Consider the following 22,083-nt stretch of genomic DNA (forward strand, 5'->3'; position numbering starts at 1 on the left):
TTCTAAATTGTACTGCCTAAACAATTCAGTCATTTATAAACAGCAATCCTAACATCAAACCCTCTGGTATCCCATTCAGGTTATTCAAAAATTATTTTCCTTTAACAAATTGAGACTTGGCTAATGTGAAAGCTGTCAAGAAAAGTATTTTTAAAATCTGGAACAGCAAGGAAACAACAAAATGTTTCCTGTGCTTAAACCATTTAAGAGGTAGTTTCAGTTCAGATTTAAGTGCAGAATATATTAAAATACATTCTCTAAATGAAACTTCCCAAATAAAACAGTCGGAATTACGCTGACAACTTTGTAGAGATCAACATTTTTTTTTTTGAATTTGCATTATGAAGGGGGCCAATGAAGTCTTAACAATAATTGACAGAACTGAAAGTTCAGCCTCAAGTTCTAATATTCTCTAAAATCACAAATGCACTCTTCCTTTTGTGAACACTCTGCATTTTAAAAGAAAAGCCAAGACATTTTAATACAGTACTGTCATCTGGTGAAAGCATGACCACTGACAATTGTGTTTTTGTTTAAATAGGCATTGTTGAATTTCAAACACATCAGGAGCTCAAGGCACTCACTCAATTTGTTTTAACGTTACAAGTTTGATAATATTAGAAAGGATATAATGTTGTATAATTTCAATGTAAAAACAAAATCTGCCCTATTACAGTCCACAAAACGCATTGAATGGAGATCCAGATTCAAACAGACAAACAGTTACTTAAAAGCACCTGGCACGCGCACACAAAAAGATCACTAAAACATCCTTACCTTGGTGGAAACCGAAATGAGGAGTGCCACCCAATCACCGGATGAGGCTGCAAAGGAAATGGGGACGGCACTGTGGCTCAGTGGTTAGCATTGCTGCCTCACAGCGCTAGGGACCCGGGTTCGACTCCCGCCTTGGGCAACTGTCTGTGTGGAGTTTGCACAGTCTCCCCGTATCTGCGTGGGTTTCCTTCGGGTGCTCAGGTTTTCTCCCACAATCCAAAGATGTGCAAGTCAGGTGAATTGGCTATGCTAAATTGCCCATAATGTTAGATGTATTAGTCAGGGATAAATATAGGGTAGGGGAATGTGTCTGGGTGGACTTGTTGGGCCGAAGGGCCTGTTTTCATACTGTAGGGAATCTAAAAGAAAGACTAGCCATGTCCTTCCGATGAAATCACACCCACAAAGAGAAAAGCCTCACAGCGGACTACATGGCGCCGCAATCCGAGCTCCTTCTCCCCAGAAGAAGGACTCGCAGAGTCGAGTCCACAGCCCAGAAACTGAGATTCCCACATCAAAAACCTAAACAAAGCTTCCCTGGTAGTTAATGTACTTTACTGTCAGGATCTGAGCAGACCAGCTCCACTTTTTTCCCCTTTTCCCGGTGACACCATGTTGTCCTAAAAGTACTTCTAAGAGGAGGTGTGGGGCATAAAGGCAATAATTCTAAGAAGTACCAAATTCTAACTTTTATTGTGAACTGGAGCCTCAAACCTTGTGTCCATAGATGACTTTAAACTTCTTTTTCCCCAAGAGGACTTTAACCCCTTTTTCACTTTAGATTAGATTCCCTACACTATGGAAACAGGCCCTTCGGCCCAACAAGTCCATACCGATCCTCTGAAGATTAACCCACCCAGACCCATTCCCCCACCCTATATTTACCCCTGACTAATATGCCTAGCACTATGTGCAATCTGGCATGGCCAATTCACCTAACCTGCACATCTTTGACTGACTCTGGGAGGAAACTGGAGCACCCGGAGGAAATGTACGCAGACATGGGGAGAATGTGCAAACTTCACACAGATAGTTGTAACTTTACTTCTCATGGTGACTCTAACCTTGAAGTAACCCTGGGGACTCTAACCCGGAGTTAACTCTGGGGACTCTAACCTCAATGTAACTGTCGGGCTCTAACCCCGATTTAACCCTCTTCGTGCAAAGCAACTTGTTGATGTGCAATTGTGTGAGTTACCTCAAAAATCCCATCACCACCGAGTCCCAGGAGATGAGGGCTCAACTGCGTGGTAGAGAGTGAGATCAAGGTGAAGCTTACCTTGTGGGCCCATCCGTCTCATGCAACCAACACTCAAACGATTGTTTATTCAGTCCACCTGGAAGCTCTGTGTATGTTGGAATCCCACTGCTGCCATCATATGTTTGATTCTTTTCCCAAGGTTTCACACATGAGGTGTAATTCACACACACCAACTTTTACAAACAGTTAAAGTTTATTAAAGCTTGTACAAGCTGGGTGACCCTCTTTGCAGGCATTGCCAAGTTAAGTGAGGCCCCAAACAAAGAAAACATATCCCCTTTATACAGGTCAGTTGGTCATGCTCACAGATACTCTGGCCACTCCCCCACTGTCACATGCCACTCGACAACCCCCAGCCACTCCCTCACATTGAATGATAGTTTAATTTGATCATAGTAGGGGGAGTAGTAGCAAATGACTGTCTAATTGGAATGGGAGTCATTCACATTCCTGCATTACACTTCCAGAATGTTCACTCAGTGCAGTTTAATATATTCATTTCCAGAGAGACATTCAAATTTAATCTGTTAACACTACAAAGTTTGTGAGAAGATTTGTAGCTCGAGTGCTTGTTGTTGTGGTTCTGTTCGCCGAGCTGGGAATTTGTGTTGCAGACGTTTCGTCCACTGTCTAGGTGACATCCTCAGTGCTTGGGAGCCTCCTGTTAACATTACAATTGTGCTTGGTGTAAAACCAGAATTGCAGCTGATCCCATCAGTTTCTCAACGGGTTAGGTTTAAAGTGCTTCAAAAGCCTCTCAAAAGTACTAAGCAATGTTATAGAAAGTTGAACTTGGCTGCATTTGGAATGTTCTCTTGCTTCCCAAAAGTTTAACAGCTCATCAACTAATGCCAGTCATTTCCTGACTTTCACCCATCTTCCATTGTTCTTTCCTGTGTAAAAGAGCCAAAATATCTAAGAAAAATACTACATCCGGAAAAGGAGACTTCTGCAAAACAAACTTAGCAAGTAAATGTTTTTGCTTGAACAGCATTTTTGTGAAACTATTCAATGGATAAAGAAAGTCTGTTTTTCCCACCGAGCACTGATCTTTCCCAAAGGAAAATAAAGTGAACAAATTCTTAAATTGAGGTTGAGTCTCCAAAAGTTTTCATTGTGGTTGGCTCTACTTTGTGTTGAGTCCTTATGAAAAGACTTCTTCAGAAGAAACCTGCACTTATTGTAATCTGTGGCAGAAGCTTTTATTCATACAAATTGCTCTCTAGTTTTAATTAGCAAAGGTAATTTGGAGAGTTACTTTTTTGAGAGGATTCATTTTAAAATCCAGAAAAGTGGTTTTTAAACGAATGTAGAAAACCACCTTATCTTCAGAAAATGTTATTCTGTATTACTGAAAACTAGCTTTTTAAAACAAAGTTTGTTGCATGCAAAACTTGCAAGACATTTGGATGTTTCGAGGTGCAAGTCTGTGTTCACTGGAATTTACGTACCTGATATCCTGCGTACTGACAGTTTTGGAAAAGTAGGTGGTGTTTGGCTGATATGTTTTCAAGTGTCAGAAATGTGTTGCAGGTGGAATGCTTTGCCCCAGGAACTGGTTGATGTAGAGATCTTGAGTCTAAGGGAACAGCAGATATAGATGTGAAGTGGTGGGAGTTATAGTCAAACAGAACGGACACAGACTCTTTGGTTTGACTCATCCATGCCGATCAAGTTTCCGAAACTAAACTACCCCCATTTTCCTGTGTTTGGTCCATATCCCTCTTAAACCTTTTCTATACATGTCCCTGTTCAAATGTCTTTTGAATGTTATAGCTGGACTTGCATTTACCACTTGCTCTGGCAGTTCATTCCCCACACAAACCACCCTCTGTATGAAAACGTTGTACAGAACATAGAGCATTACAGCACAGTACAGGCCCTTTGGCTCTCAATGTTGCGCCGACCTGTGGAACTAATCTGAAGCCTATCCTACACTATTCCATTTTCATCCATATGTTTATCCAATGACCATTTAAAATGCCCTTAAAGTTGGTGAGTCTACTACTGTTGCAGACAGTGCATTCCATGCCCCTACTACTCTGAGTAAAGAAACTACCTTTGACATCTGTCTTATATCTATCACCCTTCAATTTAAAGTTATGTCCCCTTGTGCTGGTCATCACCATCTGAGGAAAAAAGCTTTCACTGTCCACTGTCTCACCCTCTGATTATCTTATATGTCTCAATTAAGTCACCTCTCAACCTTCTCTTTAGCGAAAACAGCCTCGAGCCCGTCAGCCTTTCCTCATAAAATTTTCCCTCCACACCAGGCAACATCCTAGTAAATCACCTCTGAACCTTCCACATTCTTCCTATAATGCAGTGACCAGAACTGTATGTAATATTCCAAGTGCGGCCGCACCAGAATTTTGTACAGCTGTAGTGTGACCTCGTGGCTCCGAAACTCAATCCCTCTACCAATAAAAGCTATCTTACCGTATGCCTTCTTAACAACCCTATCAACCTGGATGGCAACTTTCAGGAATCTGTGTACAAAGGAACCTTGATTATCCGAATGAGATGGGCGGGCACTATTTTGTTCAGATAATTGATTTATTTGGTGAATCAATTAAATGCCTTTCCTCTGGGGCTCGGAGATTAAGTCTGCTCCCCGTTCAGAAGACGAGGCAGCAGCACACCGCGCGTGAGCCCCCGCTCCCCCCCCCCCCCCCGCCCCGCCCAACACCTCTCCCTGCCTGCCCCCCTGCGCCCGTACAACACCACTCCCTGCCTGCAGCCCCAGTCCCTGACCAACACTGCTACCTGCAACCCCATCCATCACTGCCCCCCAATGTACCCCCCAACCTCAACTGGCAACGCTCTCCTGCTCACCCCCCCCATCCCTGACCCTGTCCATCACCGCCCGCCTCCTGACCCCCGCTCCCCTCCAACACTGCCCGCCCCAGCCCCCAACCCTGTCCAACACTGCCCTCCATGCCCCCCAATCCACCCCCGTCCAACACCGTCCAGCCAGACTGGACATCAACAACAAGACTGCTCCTGCTGCCTTTTGGGGGGGGAGTCTCCAAATAGCGCGTGCACATGCGCGCATCACTCACTCACTCACTCACTCACTCACTCACTCACTCACTCACTCACTCACACACTCTTTTAGGAGAAAGTGAGGACTGCAGGTGCTGGAGATCAGAGCTGAAAGTGTTGCTGGAAAAGCGCAGCAGGTCAGGCAGCATCCAAGGAGCAGGGGCTCCTGAAGAAGGGCTCATGCCCAAAACGTCGATTCTCCTGTCTTTGGATGCAGCCTGACCTGCTGCTCTTTTCCAGCAACACATTTTCAGCACTCACACTCTTTCTCTCACACACACACACAACTTTTTACTGTCATTTTTTGACAGGTTCCACCTCTGCCCTGTTCAGGGCAACGTTGGAGAGATTATTTGGGGAAGGGGTATTTAGGATACCCCCTTGTGTAGAACTCAAGGGAAACTGTAGGGGGGTAGAGAGAGAGGACGGGAAGTGAATCATTTGGAAGCAGTGCCTGTTTAATCACTGTAAACAACAGACACGGTTAGTGCTGGAAATATGTCTTTGATGTAATGTTTTTATCGGGATCTCGATCTCATGCGGATAATTGATATTCGGATAATTGAGGTTCCTCTGTACATGGACGCTGAGGTGTCTCTGCTCAGCTACACTGTCAAGAATCTAACCATTAGCCCAGGACTCTCTATTCCTGTTGCTCCTTCCAAAGTGAATCACATCCCACTTTTTCACATTAAACTCCATTTGTCTCCTCTCAGCCCAGCTTTGCAGCCTTATCTATGTCCATCTGTAACTGGCAACATCCTTCAGCATTATATACTACTCCACTGACCTTAGTGTCATCGGCAAATTTACTAATCCATCCTTCTATGGCCTCATTCAGGTAATTTATAAAAATGACAAACCGCAATGGACCAAAACACATCCTTGCGCTACACCGCTAGTAGTTGATGTCCAGGATGAATATTTCCCATCAACCACCCCCCTCTGCCTTCTTTCAGCTAGCCAATTTCTGATCCAAACCTCTAAATCACCCTCAATCCAATGCCTCCATATTTTGTGCAATAACCTACCGTTGGGAACCTTATCAAACACTTTACTGAAATCAATATACACCACATCGACCACTTTACCCTCATCCACCTGTTTGGTCACCTTCTCAAAGAACTCAAGGTTTGTGAGGCATGACCTACCCTTTACAAAACCATGTTGACTATCCCTAATCAACATATTCCTCTCTCCTAGATGACTGTAAACCTTATCTCTTATAACCTCTTACAACACCACCCACAACCGAAGTAAGGCTCACTGGTCTATAATTACCAAGGTTGTCTCCACTCCCCTCCTTCTGAACAAGTGGACAAAATTTGCTGTCCTCCAGTCTTCTGGCACTATTCCTGTAGACAATGACAACATAAAGATCAAAGCCAAAGGCTGTGCAATCTCCTCCCTGGCTTCCCAGAGAATCCTAGGATAAATCCCATTCGGCCCAGGGGACTTATCTATTTTCACACTTTCCAGAATTGCTGACACCTCCTCCTTGTGAACCTGAGTCCCGTCTAGTCTAGTAGCCTGTATCTCGGTATTCTCCTTGATAACATTCTCTTTCTCCAGTGTGAATACTAATGAAAAATATTCATTTAATGCTTCTCCATCTCCTCAGACTCCATGCACAACTTCCCACTACTGTCCTTGATTGAGGCCTAATCTTCCTCTCGTCATTTCTTTTATTCCTGATATACCTATAGAAAGCTTTAGGGCTTCCCTTGATCCTATTTGTCTCATGTCCCCTCCTGGCTCTTCTTAGTTCTCTCTTTAGGTCTTTCCTAGCTAGCTTTCAACTCTCCATGCTCTAACTGCACCTTCATGTCTCATCCTAACATAAGCCACCTTCTTCCTCTTGACAAAAGATTCAATTTGTTTAGTAAACCACAATTCTCTTGACCATTTCCTCCCTGCCTGAACAGGTATGTACTTATCAAGGACATGCAGTAGCTATTTCTTGAATAAGCTCCACATTTCAATTGTGCCCATCCTATGCATCCTAAATCTTGCCTAATTGCATCATAATTGTCTTACTCCCAGCTATAACTCTTGTCTTAAGGTATATACCTATGTCTTTCTATGGCTAAAATGAACATAACCGAATTGTAGTCACTATTACCAAAGTGCTCACCTACCTCCAAATCTGACACCTGTTTGGATTCATTACTCGGTACCAAATCCAGTGTGGCCTTGCCCCTGTCTACATACTGTGTCACATTCTGCACATATTGGATAAAAGCTGACCCATCTAAAGTACTCGAACTATAGCATTTCTAGTCAATATTTGGAAAGTTAAAATGCTCTATAACAACTACCTTGTTACACTCGCTCCTATCCAGAATCATCTTTGCTATCCTTTCCTCTACATCTATTGAACTATTCAGAGGTGTATAGAAAACTCCCAACAGGGTGACCTCTCGTCTCCTGTTTCAAACCTCAGCCCAGACTACCTCAGTAGATGAGTCCTCAAACGTCTTTTCTGCCAATGTAATACTGTCCTTGACTAACAATGCCACACCTCCCTCTCTTTTACCATCGTCTCTGTTCTTACTAAAATATCTAAATCTTGGAACTAGCAACAACCACTCCTGTCCCTGCTCTATCCATGTCTCTGAAATGGCCACAATATTAAAGTCTCCGGTACCAACTCTTGTTGCAAGTTCACCCACCTTAGCCCAGATGCTCCTGGTGTTGATGTAGACACACTCCAAACCACTTTCCTGCTTGTCCGTGCACTCTTGCGACCTTAACCATATTTCTGACCTCACTACTCTTAACCACCTGGATACTGGAACTACAATTTAGGTTCCCATCCCCCTGCTGAATTAGTTTAAACCCTCCCGAAGAGTATTAGCAAATTTCCCTCCCAAGATATTAGTGCCCCTCTGGTTCAGGTGTAGACCATACTGTTTGTAAAGATTCCACCTACCCCAGAATGAGCTCCCGATTATCCAGGTATCCGAAACCCTCCTTCCCGCACCATCCAGGTAACCATATATTCAACTCCTCTCTCTCCCTATTCCTCGCCTCGCGACATGTGGCGGGGGTAACAAACGAGAGATAACAACTTTGATTTTTTTTCTCGCTCTAAACTTCCACCCTAGCTTCTTGAATTTCTGCCTTAAATCCCGGTCCCTTTTTTTCTACCAATGTCGTTAGTGCCTATGTGGACCACAACTTGGAGCTGCTCCCCCTCCCCCTCGAGGATCCTGAAAACAATCTGAGACATCATGAACCCTGCCACCTGGGAGGCGGCAACACCAACTGTGAGTCTCTCTTGTTCTCACAGAACCTCCTATTTGTCCCCCTAACTATGGAGTCCTCAATGACTAATGCTCTGCTTATCACCCTCCTTCCCTTCTGAGCAACAGGGACAGACTCTGTTCCGGAGACCTGTACCACATGATTTACCCTGGTAGGTCGTTGGCCCCTCCCCCCACCAACAGTATTCAAAATGATACACTTGTCATTGAGGGGAATAGCCACAGGGGATTCCTGCACTGCCTACCACTTCCCTTTCCGTCCCCTGACTGTAACTCATCTATCTTTTTCTTTTAGCTGAGGTGTGACTACCACCCTGTAACTCCTCTCAATAAACGCCTCTGCCTCCCGAATGATCCGAAGTTCATCCATTTCCAGCTCTAGTTCCCTAATGCGGTTTTCGAGGAGCTGGACTTGAGTGCACATCCTGCAGATGCAGTCAGCAGGGACACGAATGGTGACCCTTATCTCCCGCATTCGGCAGGAGGAACATTCGGCTGTCCTAACTGCCATTCTTACTGTTCTAAATTCCAAAAGAGACTATTGAAAAATAAGGAATTTTAAAATACTAGTCACCTTACCAATCTGGTGCACAGGACCTTTTTTTTTTGGTTCAAGGAGAAGGATGGGTGGAAGACACTACTTAAGTAGTGTTTGGGTAACGTAACCGTCCAAATATATTACTTTACTTACTCAGCAGTTCCTTATTCACGAGGTAAGTTCTTAAAGCAGTGATTCTCCTTCCTGGCAGTTCCCCAGTTGTCGCTCCTGCTGTTACTGCTGCAAAACGAAAAGGCCTGACTCTCGAGGTAAGTCCCTTTTTAAGTGGGAAACTTGCCTCTCGGCAGTCCCTGCTCCTCTCTCCTTGCTGCTCCTGAAAAATGAAGGCCTGACTGTTGAGGTTAAATGCCTTTTAAGTTGAACCAGGAGTCTCTCTTAAACTTTCTCCTCTGACCTTAAAACTGTGCACCCTAGTTTTGACCTCCCCTATCCTTGGGAAAATACCTCTTTGTTATTCACCTTATCTATGCCCTTCATGATTTTATAAACTCCTGTAAGGTCACCCCTCAATCTCCTGTGCTGTAGTAAAAATAGTCCCAGCCTACTCAGTCTCTCTTATAGCACTAGTGGAGATTGCAGGCATTGTGGCTAGTTTGAAATTGTTCTAGCTCGGACATGATGAATTGAATGGTATCATGCTTTGTAATTTGTGGTTCTATTGCAATTTTATTTTAAATCATTGACACAAAGTGTTCTTAAACTTCTGATAATGAACATCTTAATATGAGCAAATTAAATCTTTTCTAGGCTAGAGCAATTCTGGTGCAGAGAGACTGCACCGGTAACTATTATTGTAATGCTGTGGCAGGGGCATGCACCCAGCTTATGGACTGGACCAGGCTGGATCTGCGGGGTTTTAATTTGCTGTTGTGGTCTCACTCACTTTTTGCCTACCTGATAGCTCACAGTACCCAAGCCTTGTATTGTCCAGCCTTTTTTTTTGTGCATTACCCGCTCAACCAGAGATAACAAGCGAATATTGTTACCATCTTGCTTTGCTCTTTAACAAAAACACAAGTTGCCACAGTTGTCGACAGTACTTAGTCCAGTCAAGGGGAATAGCCTTTGCTCAGGGTATCCTGGTACAGTAAGTAAAAGGCAGCCTCCAAGACCAGTCCATGCCCTGCTTGGGTAGCCAGAGTGTCAGGGCCCTTCCCTCATAAAGAGGGAGGAGCTAAATGACAGGTAGCACATTACCCATCTTGACTCTTTCTGCCCTATTATGGGTCATTTTATTGTAGAATGGGAGAAGCTGGTATTATGAAAATTGAAAGTGGGTGATACAGCTATTGCTGTTGGTGCGGGGCACTGAATGGGCAGGGCAGAGGGTATGCAGGGTTAATGGTGTCTCAAGTTGGAGTGGGTGAGGGAACACAGAGGGCTAGAGCACAAGATTTAGGAAGTGAATACTGTTGTGTAGAGGGGCTGAGTGAGAGGTTTCAGAGGAGATGGTGACATTGACACTGGTGGGGTGGCGAAGGGCATTGCCCAACACTGGGAGGAAGAAGGTAATTCTTCCACCCAGCTGAGGTGACTGGGAGCAACCTCCGAGCATGCTGGCATGGTCTGGTGTCATGGCCTGTCCTGCTGGTCCAAGGAAAAGGAGAGAGTTCTATTTGTGCACACCCTTATCTGCAGGAGCTTCAGGATCATGCTTAAAAACTGGGGTCACAATTTCCTCCTGTCTGCCATGTCTGGGGCTGATACCAGTAACAATGCGGGGCAGCTTCAGACTGACAGTGCTTGTCTGGGTGTACAATGTCCTTTTTAAGTAGGAGGCTGGCAGCAGGGGTACTGGTCATTCTGGGATATCCTGTGAGGGGTGAGTTACTGCATGAACAGTGCGTGGTAAGATTGGGGAGAAATAAGATGTGATTCTCACCATGAAGACTCAAAAGCCAATTAATGTGGAGAGTTTGGTAAGATACTGTGAGGAAAATTTGTTTGGTCTCTGAGCAAGAATCACTCCACTAAACTCTCTCAATTCACACTTTTCCAAAAATCCATAAGATTTACTCCACATATCTTGTCAAATGTCTTGTTGCGTGGACAAGCATTATCTTTTTTATTTTTTTATAAAGGTGTTGAATTGTCTCTAAAGCTCTTTTCACTTAGTAAAAAATGGAAAATTGAGTTAAAAATATTGAGGAGAAAATAACAACTGTAGGAGTCTTCTAAAAATTATGCAGATTTCCCACTCAAAATATCTCACTACTGGTAACTAGAATAAATTACAGTTGACAAACCCATCCACATGTATGTTTCAAAACTTTTTAATGATTTTTTGAGCTGTCGTTAAATATGGAACCTGCTTTGTTTCAATGATAAATTTTAAATATAATTAGAACTGCAATAGTTAATAGATTTATTTTGTTTGTAGGTGTTGTGGATGCCAGAGGGACACATTAAGAGATCAGAAAGAAAAACAAAATTTCACAGCGAAAGTTAATACTTGTTTCTCTAACATTGCGCTCTAAATGTGCAAATTGTGAGGAACTGCTGTGACTGTATTTGAAGTAATGAATTCTCAAGAACCCCATCAAGCAAGGAGCCAGGATACCCATCCCATCACAGAGGAAGATTCTGTTGAAAGTAATGAAATTGCTTTTCTAGTGGGGGAAGATGGACAACTGCATTCCCTTCAAGATGAGAGCCATAAGGATTGGAATCCTGAGAACAGACTCATACAGAAAAATGGGATCCAAAGTCCTAGAAATGGTTTGTAAAAACAAAATACTGAACTGTAAATTTGTATAGATACCAGTTTGACATTCTTTGTTGTCCACTATAATGTAGTGGCAAAAGCTTGTCCATAGCCTACGCTGGGAAACACCAAAAAAGATTCATTGCACAATTGTATTTAACTGATGAAGATAACATATATAGTGATATGTATTATTGTTTAGTCCCTAGGTGATTTGGCAATGAAATAGTAATCTTTTGCTTACTGTTTATGTTATGCAATGAAATTTAGACCCACTGTGCTTGTTCATACTATGTAATTATTTTTTAATTAGGTATTACTTTCCTTTACACCTATTCCTTCATATGTGCAGGAATCTATCATGATTTTACATTAAAGACTGACAATATAGGAAGACATTTCCAATTGTTTATTTCCAAATAGTAGCTGTTTTATGATCAAAAGAAATACCTGGGCAGAGAAAGTGACTGCCACTGAAAGGTTGAAATTCCTTGGTTGCTTTTTTTTTTAAGTGAACTGGTTGGCTCATTTACAAAAGATTTCCAAGTAGCTATTTTAAGTGTTGTTAACCATTTTCTTTAAACCAGGCTTGGCTAAGGAGTCCTATCTACCACACCCAGCCAACATGCAAAATGTAGGTAAGAATAATTGGAAGAATTTTGACCATCTCTGACTGGAAGTGCAGCTCTTGTATACGAATGCAGGAGAGAAATAAACACAGATTGGAGGAATAGTGCAATGTGAGTGATTCAATTTAACCTGAGATCTGCAGCCATGGCGATGAGTCTGTGTGATGGGGACGAGGAGATTTTCAAGAAAACGTTGGCTTGGGGGTGGGTTTGAGCATGTGGACACATGATGATCAGGCTGCTGAGAGAGAATGATAGTCTGCCTGACTCTCCATGGAGGGGCAGTGGTTAAGTGAATTAGTGATTGTTGGTGGGGTGGGAGATAGTGAAGCCAGTGAGTGGCTGGGAGGTGGATGAGTGGACTGAGTCAGCAACACACCCACCCATACCCCCCTCCTCGCACCCCAGGAAACACCCTGGAAAATCCAGGCTGAAAGGCAACCCACTTCCAATTCCCACTTTTGTTTGAACAGCAACAACCAGCTGGGAATGTGACGCACCAGAGGCGAACCAAGGTTACCCATAGCCCAACTCCTTGGTTCGCCTCTGGTGGTCCTCACGGCCAGGATGATCAGGACTTGGGCCTAGTTATTTTCTCTGTCCCTGTCTGTCCCTGTCTCTCTCCACCTCTGTTTCTTAAGCAAAAAGGCAAACGTTCCCAATAGCCTTAACTCCAACAATACAATTCTGACCTCCCTCTTGTAGGAAGGATGTTGTGAAACTTGAAAGGGTTCAGAAAAGATTTACAAGGATGTTGCCAGGGTTGGAGGGTTTGAGCTATAGGGAGAGGCTGAATAGGCTGGGGCTGTTTTTTCTGGAGCATTGAAGGCTGAGGGGTGACCTTTATAGAGGTTTATAAAACAGAGGCATGGATAGGATAAATAGACAAAGTCTTTTCCCTGGGGTGGGGGAGTTCAGAACTAGAGGGCATAGGTTAGGGTGAGTGGAAAGATTTAAAAGGGATCTATGGGGCAAGTTTTTCATGCAGAAGGTGGTGTGTGTATGGAATGAGCTGCCAGAGGAAGTGGTGGAGGCTGGTACAATTGCAACGTTTAAGAGGCATCTGAGTGGGTATATGAATAGGAAGGGTTTGGAGGGATATGGGCCAGGTGCTGGCAAATGGGACTAGATTAGTTTAGGATATCTGGTCAGCATGGATGAGTTGGACCGAAGGATCTGTTTCCGTGTTGCACATCTCCATGACTCTAGTCAGTTCTGCTGCTTGGAACGTTTGAATGGTCATTTTACTCATTAAATGATCAGTTTTCTAGTTTTGGAATTCTTTTTCTGTTGAATTCATATTTACTACTGTGGCAAGCCTTATCTTGAAATGTGTGCAATGTTTGGGGAATCCTATTTTACACATGTATAGAAGTTGATTCAAATCTATTAAGATGTGCCGACACATACGATCCTGTTCAATCTCAGTCAGTTCCCCAGTCTCACTTGAAGACTAGTACTTTTACCTATTCAAATACTTTGTAAATTCTAATGTTTTCAGGTTTGATTCCCACCTTGGGAGACTGTCTATGTGGAATTTGCACATTCTTCCATGTCTGCGTGGGTCTCCTCCTCCTACAGTCCAAAAGATGTGCAGGTCTGGTGAATTGGCCATGCTGAATTGCCCATAGTGTTAGGTCATTAGTTTGGGGTAAATATAGGGTAGGGGAATGGCTCTGGGTGGGTTACTCTTCGGAGGATCGGTATGGACGTATTGGGCCCAAGGGCCTGTTTCCATATGGTAGGGAATCTAATATAATCATATTACTAACTAGCTCTCTGTCAAGCTCTTGATTATTAGAGTTATTAATATGATCATAGGCTTTTGGAGATGAGTCTGCGCTTCCCAGTAGACTTTCTCACAGAGCCATCATTTGTTGCTTGTCCCAGAACCATCTTCTTTTGCTTTGCAACATTATCTCTTTTATACATTAAAGTCTTTTGTCATTTCGCATTTTCCCTTTTATGTTCCCCCTCGCCACTTTTCTTGGCACTACGCTTGCTTTAAAAAAAACTGTTGCATCTGTAATTTCTTCCACTTTTGATAGAAAATCCTCAACCTGAAATGTTAATGGTTTCTGTCACCATAGATACAGCTCTGTATACTGCACATGTATTTTTTTTTGCTTTGTTTCCAATTTCTAACAGCTGCAGTATTTTGATTAGATTAGATTACTTAGTGTTGAAGCAGGCCCTTCGGCCCAACAAGTCCACACCGACCCTCCGAAGAGCAACCCACCCAGATCCATTCCCCTACCTTTACCCCTTCACCTAAAACTACGGGCAATTTAGCATGGCCAATTCACCTAACCTGCACATTTTTGGACTGAGGGAGGAAACCCACACAGACACCAGGAGAATGTGCAAACTCCACACAGACAGTTACCTGAGGTGGGAATTGAACCCAAGTCTCTGGCGCTGTGAGGCAGCAGTGCTGAGCACTGTGCCACTGTGCCGCCCCAAAGAGGCAGTGCATCAGTTCGATATACAAACTCCAATTCTCTCTGACTGTCATAGGTGAACGTGTATGCACAGTTTCCATTCTGTTATATTTCACTAAAACAACATTTGCTCATGTTTCCTGTCAAATGATGAATTCCTATGCCTACATTGAACACTGCTTTTAACACACAACCTGCCACTATTGCGTAATCTGATCAATTTGTTCAGTGTCTGCCCCCACCCCACCATGAATAGAATATGTCCTGATATCATGATGACATTTATCGAATTATATTGTTTTGCTTGAACTAAAGATTTACTCCTCAAAGGTTTCAGCTTTTTCTAAAGTCTGATGCTTGGAGTTTGTGTCAGCCAATACCATGACTGAAATAAAAACAGAAAATGCTAGAGAAACTCAGCAAGTCTGACAACATGTGTGGAGGGAGTTAAAAATCACACAACACCAGGTTATGTGATTTTTAACTTTGTCCACCCCAGTCCAACACTGACACCTCCAAGTCATGTGTGGGGAGAGAGAAACAGTGTTAATGTTTCAAATCTGATATGACTTCTTCAGAATGCATGACTTTGAGCTCACTTTAAATTCAGAACATATGAATTTTTTGAGGGATGCATCAATACTGAGAAAAGTTGACATCTAAATATTGATGCAGGAATTTATAATAGAAATATTCAAATGTGCGGGTTTAAAAATGAGGACTCGATGATATTTGCATGTATTTACTGATCCAATTACCTCCTGGTCTCCAACTCAATTTCTTCTGAAAATTACGCTGAGTTTTCATTGTATCCCACTGAGAACCAATGTGAAAATACACAGGGATTTTAGCAGGGGTGTGTCCAGCATTTACAGCAGATATACATTGCCAGGTAAAATTATACAGGCCCAGAAATACAATGCAATAACAGCACGAATCTTGCAACTCGCAGATGCTGCTGCTGCATCTGAAAATGGGCGAAGTTGGTTTGAATTCACAACCACTGTCCCCGGAGGATAGCACTTCACATTGTCAAGGAGGATGTGCTGTGGACGATGAGTGTTGTGAAAGAGGCAGTCCTAAGTGAATAACCAGCATAAGATAACATGCCACAATAAGGCTACCTGGTATTTCCTCTGTCAAGTGTTGTGTCAAGTGATTCATTTAACCTGTTGTACTTTACGGTCTCACCCAGAGAATTTGTAAATGTGTATTTGGAAAATGTTTTTAAACTAAAGTAAATGTATATCATGTACTTCTAATGTGCATTTATAGGCTGAAAAATCTAGACTCTAACAAAGACTCTTCTTTAGAAGATGCAACAATTGGGAAGAGTACCTGTGCTCAAAACATGACACTGATGCATTAAGCATAAAGTGATGGTTAATTATTTCAACTGAAGATAAGAACTTTTTGTTGAAAATATGTCTGCACTGCACAGTCTAATCTCTATTCTCCTTCCTGTGAAACAAAATGAAAGTATTTATTTTACAGAATGTCACATCTTTACACCAACCAACTCATGTCAGCAGCATTATCAGAATAATGTTTTGCAGAAGAACTCAGGTAAACATTGGGCTAAATTGTTCAGTGAAACAAAGCAACTTGCATTTTTAAAACACTTATCACAGTCTTTGTTTGTAAAGCAGTTTGGACTTTCAATGAAAGGTAGTCACTATTATGTATGTAGCTTTTTCTAATAACCTTTTTGTATTTAAAATCTCACTGAAATCTATGGCCTAGAGTTTATTGTCAATGGCCAAGCAAGAGTTCCCATGCTCACATTTGAACTAAGCATGATGCTGGCTCAAGTAATCTGTCTGGTCAGAATTTCATCTCTAGCACCCTGCAGTAGTACAACAATCTATTTGTAGTGTTCTGTACAAGGGAGTCCCAGCAAGAAGCTGTAGTGATGTCATCAACCTGTCAAAGAAACTAATCACGTTCAAGAATTTGCACAAACAGGAAACAAAAACCAGAAAAATGAAATCACTTTTTCTTTAAAGAAGATCAGTTACATTGGGAGTAGGTAAAAACTTAAAATGTTCCAAAAACATGTTTACAAACAAATTAGCTTAAAATCTATTAATTCATAATTTAACCTCACTCCACAATGAAAACTTTTAGGGCCAGCTTGACTGTTCAAATTTTGTCAACTCATTTGCCAGTTAAATATCTAGTTACATCTGATATCAGGGTTTCTAACAGTGCTGGGGAAATAGGAAAATGAAGTTCTCAGTAATTTCAACAATTACATGGTCTGTGGGGACAGGGGTCCACAGTGCAGAATGTGTCAAAATTGAGTAACAGACTGCAATTTTAGGACTCCTGTCCTAATCTTCATGAATCTCCTATTCTGAAGTTGTGGACAGTTCTCCCTTAACGTATCCTGAAATGTCTGGGCTCAAAGTCTTTTTAAAATAAAAAAAACAGTTTTGCAAAAATTGGCCATGTACATTTTTAAATTATTTTTACCATTGTGTCATAAATTTCACTGAGTTTTTTTTATCATACTGACTTGTTCCAGTATTAATATTTCTGACTGCCCGGTGCTTGATTTTAATAGGTATTTCGGGTGACCATTTCAAATGTCCCTTGGTTACCTGAAAAGTGGGTTGGGAGTTTGTGCAATTGTGCTTTTTGTTTAGTTTTGTTACTATCAGAAAGGACTTTACAATAAAGTAGCCTCTGCTACCAATAAATGAGGATTCATACTACTTCCAAAGAGAGAGACAACTCCTGAATGTGAATCTTTCTACTGTGAGTGTAGTAGGAAGTTGACAAGCTATGTCAAAATGAAAACACTGGAAAATTTATACTTGTGTTTTCTGGGGCTATTTCCATGGAATCAAATTGAGCCTTTTTCAGAAGTATTTCATAGCATGTAGACAGTATTGGCTAAGCCATTTGTTGTTGTTGTTGCATTATTAAATTCCGATTTTACCACCTGCGGTGATGCGATTTGAAACCATGTCACCAAAGCATTAGCCCAAGCCTCTGGATTACTGGTCCAGTGACATTACCACGATGCTGTCACCTCTATCTACCCCTTAGTGTTAGAGTTAAGAATTAATATTTTTATTATATTTAGAGTTTACTGTATAAAAAGATAAAAGGAATATCCAATAACTCACTCAGGCTCCTTAGACAGCACCCTACAAACCCAAGACCTCTGTCACTTAGAGCATTGGTAGCAGATGCATGGAAAAGCCCATAACCTTCAAGTTTCTCTCCAAGCCATAAGCTATGTAGATTTGGAAATACATCACTGTGTTTCACTATCACTGAGTCAAAATCCTGTAGCTCCTTTTCTAACCTTTGTATTAGAAAAGGTTAACACACCAGCGTATGCCGTACACCACATGGACTGTAGCTCCCCAAGGTATTAAAGAACTGGAGTTGAATGTAACTTCTCTGGATTTGATAGGCAACATAGGCAACTCCTGATCACTAGTGAATGATCTATGATAAGGCAGATGTATGAATGTTGCGGAGTGAAACAGGGTCATTACGACCAGTATATTTTACATGGTTAATAAGAACATAAAGCATAGAAGCAGAAATTAGGCCATTCAGCACATCAAGTCTGCTCCACTATTTAATTTTGGCTGATAAGTTTCTCAACCCTGTTCTCCTGCTTTCTCCCTGTAACCTTTTGGTCCCCTTGACAATTAGGTCTCCCTCTCCCTCTCCCTCTCCCGCTCTCGTTCTCTCGCTCTCAAATATACCCTGGGTTTTTGCAGCAGTGAGTTCCATAGATTTACCTCTCTGGCTGAAGAAGTTTCTCCTCATCTTCATTCTAAAGGGCCTTATCTTTACTTGAAGGCTGTGCCTGTGGGTCCTTGTCTCTCCTGCTAATGAAACGTTTTCCCAATGTCCACTCTGAACTGGCCATTCAGTATTCTGTAAGCTTCAATTCAATCCCCCCTCATCCTTCTAACTCCGAGTATAGACAGAGTCCTCAAACATTCCTCATAATAAGTGTTGGCTCTCTCAGTCTAAGCTTAAGCATAACCAGTGGCCACTGAACAAGGTACAGATGTTAGCCAACGTCAATGGAACATAAACACAGAAAAATGCAATCTAGACAGAAGCAGTAAATTCATTTCATCAAGCTCTGCTTGGCATTCTGTGGTATAAAGGTTTATAACTAATTTGGTATCAATCTTTGTATAAATTCCATGTCAAGTTGAATGAAGAGTTAATAAAGAGGACCCACCCATTTAGCAATGATGCCTTGATATAATCTCATAGAATCCCTACAGTACAAGTTCATACTGACCTTTCGAAGAGTATCCCATCCAGAATCATTCCCCTACCCTACATTTATCCCTAACTAATGCACCTAACCTACACCCCCCTAAACACTATGGGCAATTTAGCATGGCCAATTCGCCTCACTGCATATCTTTAGATTGTGGGAAGAAACCCATGCAGATACTGGGAGAATGTGCAAGCTCCACACAGACAATTGCCCGAGGCTGGAATCAAACCTGGGTCCCTGGTGCTGAGAGGCAGTAGTGGTAACCATTGAGCTACTGTGCTGCCCCTGTGCAGATGCAGTGATTTTGATGAACACTGGGATTTCCTATTTTATCAGCCATGATATTATAGAATAGCAGTACAGGCTTGAGGGCTGAATGGCCTACTTCTGCTCCTGTTTCTTATGTGACCAAAACTGTGTTTCAGGAAATAATGGAAGTGTAGAGACCTCTGTGGAAATTGCTTGGGAAGTTTAAACTTCTGATTGATAATTTTCCTGCTCCCTGGGACCCTCCGTGAATATCTTAAAGACTTTAGAGACAGAGACCTTGGGGGGGGGGGGGGGGAAGCTCTGCAATTCTTACCTGTGTAATTAATCATAAAATATTAGATGGTTTACAATGAGAACTCCCAAGTGGATTTGTAAGCAAAGGTCTTAGGGCCTCAAGATCTGTGACAATAATAGCTGCCGTGATTAGGAGTTACAACAGCCTTGCTCTTAATCTAATAATCCCTTGCCCTTTCACTCTCACTGAAGTGGTGACAATTTCAAGCCTTGAAATGGTGTTATAGTAGAAAAAACGTTTTGGAAGCACTGGTGTAAAACCTGGTCTAACACCTCAGTAACAACAAAACTGACTCATCCCTGTCTACTTCCACAACCCACCTAAAAGACTGGAGCTCATATGGCAATTGGTAAACAGAGGTGTGTTACCTCTTTTCCAACTCCCACTCTGCTTCAGTAATGTTCTCCAGGGCTGCTGCATGTTTCTTTGACAAATGAGGTTGGAAGATCATGGGAGAAATGTGGAATGGTGACAGGTGCTGCACACAAACATGTTTGTATGTGCCCAGCATTGCAGCTGCATAGAAGATTCAGGTCCCTGAGTCTGCAGAATCCAGTCTAAATGTTAACTGAAAGCAGAATCCCAAGATGCAAAATCTGATCATCTTAACAGTAGTAGAATCTGTCTCAGCACTCTGGATTATTTCTAGCCATCTTTATTGTAGCGATGAAAAATGCCCAGGAAATATCTAACTCCATCCTGCTGTGAAAAATGGGGGGAGAAGGACAGCTAAAGCTATGTGAGGGCTGAGAATATGCACTTGCTCTGTACAATATGGAGAAAATGTACTTTGGATGTGAGAACAGCAAATAAAAGGCTGAGGAATGCAACTAATTGAATAATATTTTTCAATGAAAATGTGTAAATTTAAGAACTTGTGAATTAATAAATGACTGGTTTGAACAGTAGCACATCAATTTCCATATTATTTTGAAATTGGTTTTGATTTTTGCCATCAAAAATGCTCAATATATACTGTAAGATACCACGGTGTCATTATCTTCCCACTGAAGTAAGATCTGTGTCATATTTCAGTCCAATATCAGACATGATGTTTTAGTAAATAATCCTAGATAGTTGAATCAGTTGTTAGCAGGTAATTCTTTTAAAATAAGGTGCATGTGTCAAGTATGTTATTTCAAAGAACTGAGGGGCTTCCTATATTGAAGATGAGTTTACGCTTCATTAAAGGGAAAGAGTTGGTTGAAACTAATGCAAGTTTAATGTAGTCTGTCTTATTAGTATGATTTATTCCAGTAATTCCAGTACAAATTAAAACGTACCTTTCAAACGGAAAAGGAACTTGCAGGCCAAGGTGATGCCATTAATTGTGGAATGATGTTACTGTAGCATTTATCTCTGAAATATTTATAATCTACTGTCATCAGCGCTTCACGCTGAATGAACAGATTATTTAGATTTGGCACAAATAAGTTATTCTGGAGCACAGAAGATTTTTTCTTAATAAAAAAAAATTTCAGCAGTTTAATGTTGCTAAGTTTTCCCATTGTAGCTTGCAGGTCAAAACAAAAACCCAACAACTTTTTGGTTGTTTTCTCTCATCTGCTCCCTCTATGTCAAAGTTTTGGTCTGATAAAAACGTGGCATCACAAAGCCTCTATTTGATTAATGGATCACTGTTTGTTTTCATTGCCATTTCTGTTCTCAAAGGAAAATAAACACAACCAAATTAGAAGTTCTAAAATCACCTTCATGATTAGTTTGCCAAATCTTTGAAGAACTCTAGTTAAGAGCTGCAGAGATTCAGAAGTTGCTGATTGCTCTGGGTTTAAGGTACATTTACTTCAGGAATTATAACTATTTAACTTGAAATATATCTGAAACTCCGTTTTCTATTGCAGAAAATGTGAATGGAGACAATCGGGATTGGGGATGTACTGCAGTTAACCAAAAGATTAAAGAATCTGGACCAGTCCTGTGGTCAGGTACAGTAAGAAGCTGATAAAGCTTTGAAATAATATTGGCAAACATTTTCTTATGCTATCTTTGGAACAGATCTGTACCTGCATTTCTAATTTAGAGTATAACATTAAGCCAAATCCTAAGTCTACTTGACATTGAAGGTTTAGTGTTATTTTGATGAATTTGCAATACAAAAATCTTTGTTTTGCATCAAATAAACTTGCATTGTAAGTGTGCATTTGTTACTATTATTATTATTATTATTCTTGTGACTGTGTCTTTAAATTTAGGGTAAATTGAAGGAATGGGTCATGTGACCTCTTCTAAAGTCTGCCTGGCAACATGTCTGGGTGGTTTGATTATTAGAGATGAAAGGAGGTCCCGATTGTTTTACAGAGAAGAAGCTGTAAAGTGTTCACTCTTGGAAATAATGACAGTAGCTTAGTTGCTAGCAGTGGTTAGACTAAGAACCTCCGCAGTCCTAGAAGAGTGTCGCAAATATCAGGATGTTAACAGTTATACTGTCATACAGCACAGAAATAGACTCTTTTGGTCCAACTAGTCCATGCCGAGCATAATCCCAAACTAAACTAGTCCCAACTGCCTGCTCCTGGTCCATATCCCTCCAAACCTTTCCTATTCATGTACT

At 41.6% G+C, this 22,083-nt stretch overlaps 1 protein-coding gene and 1 long non-coding RNA gene across 22 annotated transcripts in view; one reads left to right on the forward strand and one right to left on the reverse strand.

The window, feature by feature from the left end:
* The window catches only part of LOC122564803 (uncharacterized), a 98,443-nt gene that overhangs the window by 8,479 nt on the left and 67,881 nt on the right, over positions 1-22,083 (forward strand). For 17 of the 21 annotated variants that reach the window (XR_015760720.1, XM_087998460.1, XM_087998459.1 and 14 more), the window contains 3 exons: positions 11,289-11,626; positions 16,177-16,248; positions 21,374-21,457. Coding sequence is in view for 20 of the 21 variants with exons in the window: in XM_087998460.1 (XP_087854586.1) it covers positions 11,428-11,626; positions 16,177-16,248; positions 21,374-21,457 (355 nt within the window). In the remaining variant the exon portion in view is untranslated. Of the gene's footprint in view, positions 1-8,264; positions 8,353-9,032; positions 9,157-11,288; positions 11,627-12,218; positions 12,251-16,176; positions 16,249-21,373; positions 21,458-22,083 lie in introns of those variants that run through there. The other 4 variants (XM_087998462.1, XM_087998461.1, XM_087998472.1 and 1 more) reach the window with 4 other exon arrangements.
* Positions 2,230-9,174, reverse strand: LOC122564805 (uncharacterized). Its single transcript, XR_006316010.2, has 3 exons — positions 9,041-9,174; positions 3,490-3,617; positions 2,230-2,931 (listed from the first exon to the last, which is right to left on the reverse strand). It is a non-coding gene; the product is annotated as an uncharacterized LOC122564805 (long non-coding RNA).

The sequence above is a fragment of the Chiloscyllium plagiosum genome, unplaced genomic scaffold (assembly GCF_037043375.1).
Source record: "Chiloscyllium plagiosum isolate Xiang-an unplaced genomic scaffold, Cpla_swu_hap1 HiC_scaffold_21, whole genome shotgun sequence".
Classification (NCBI taxonomy): domain Eukaryota; kingdom Metazoa; phylum Chordata; class Chondrichthyes; order Orectolobiformes; family Hemiscylliidae; genus Chiloscyllium; species Chiloscyllium plagiosum.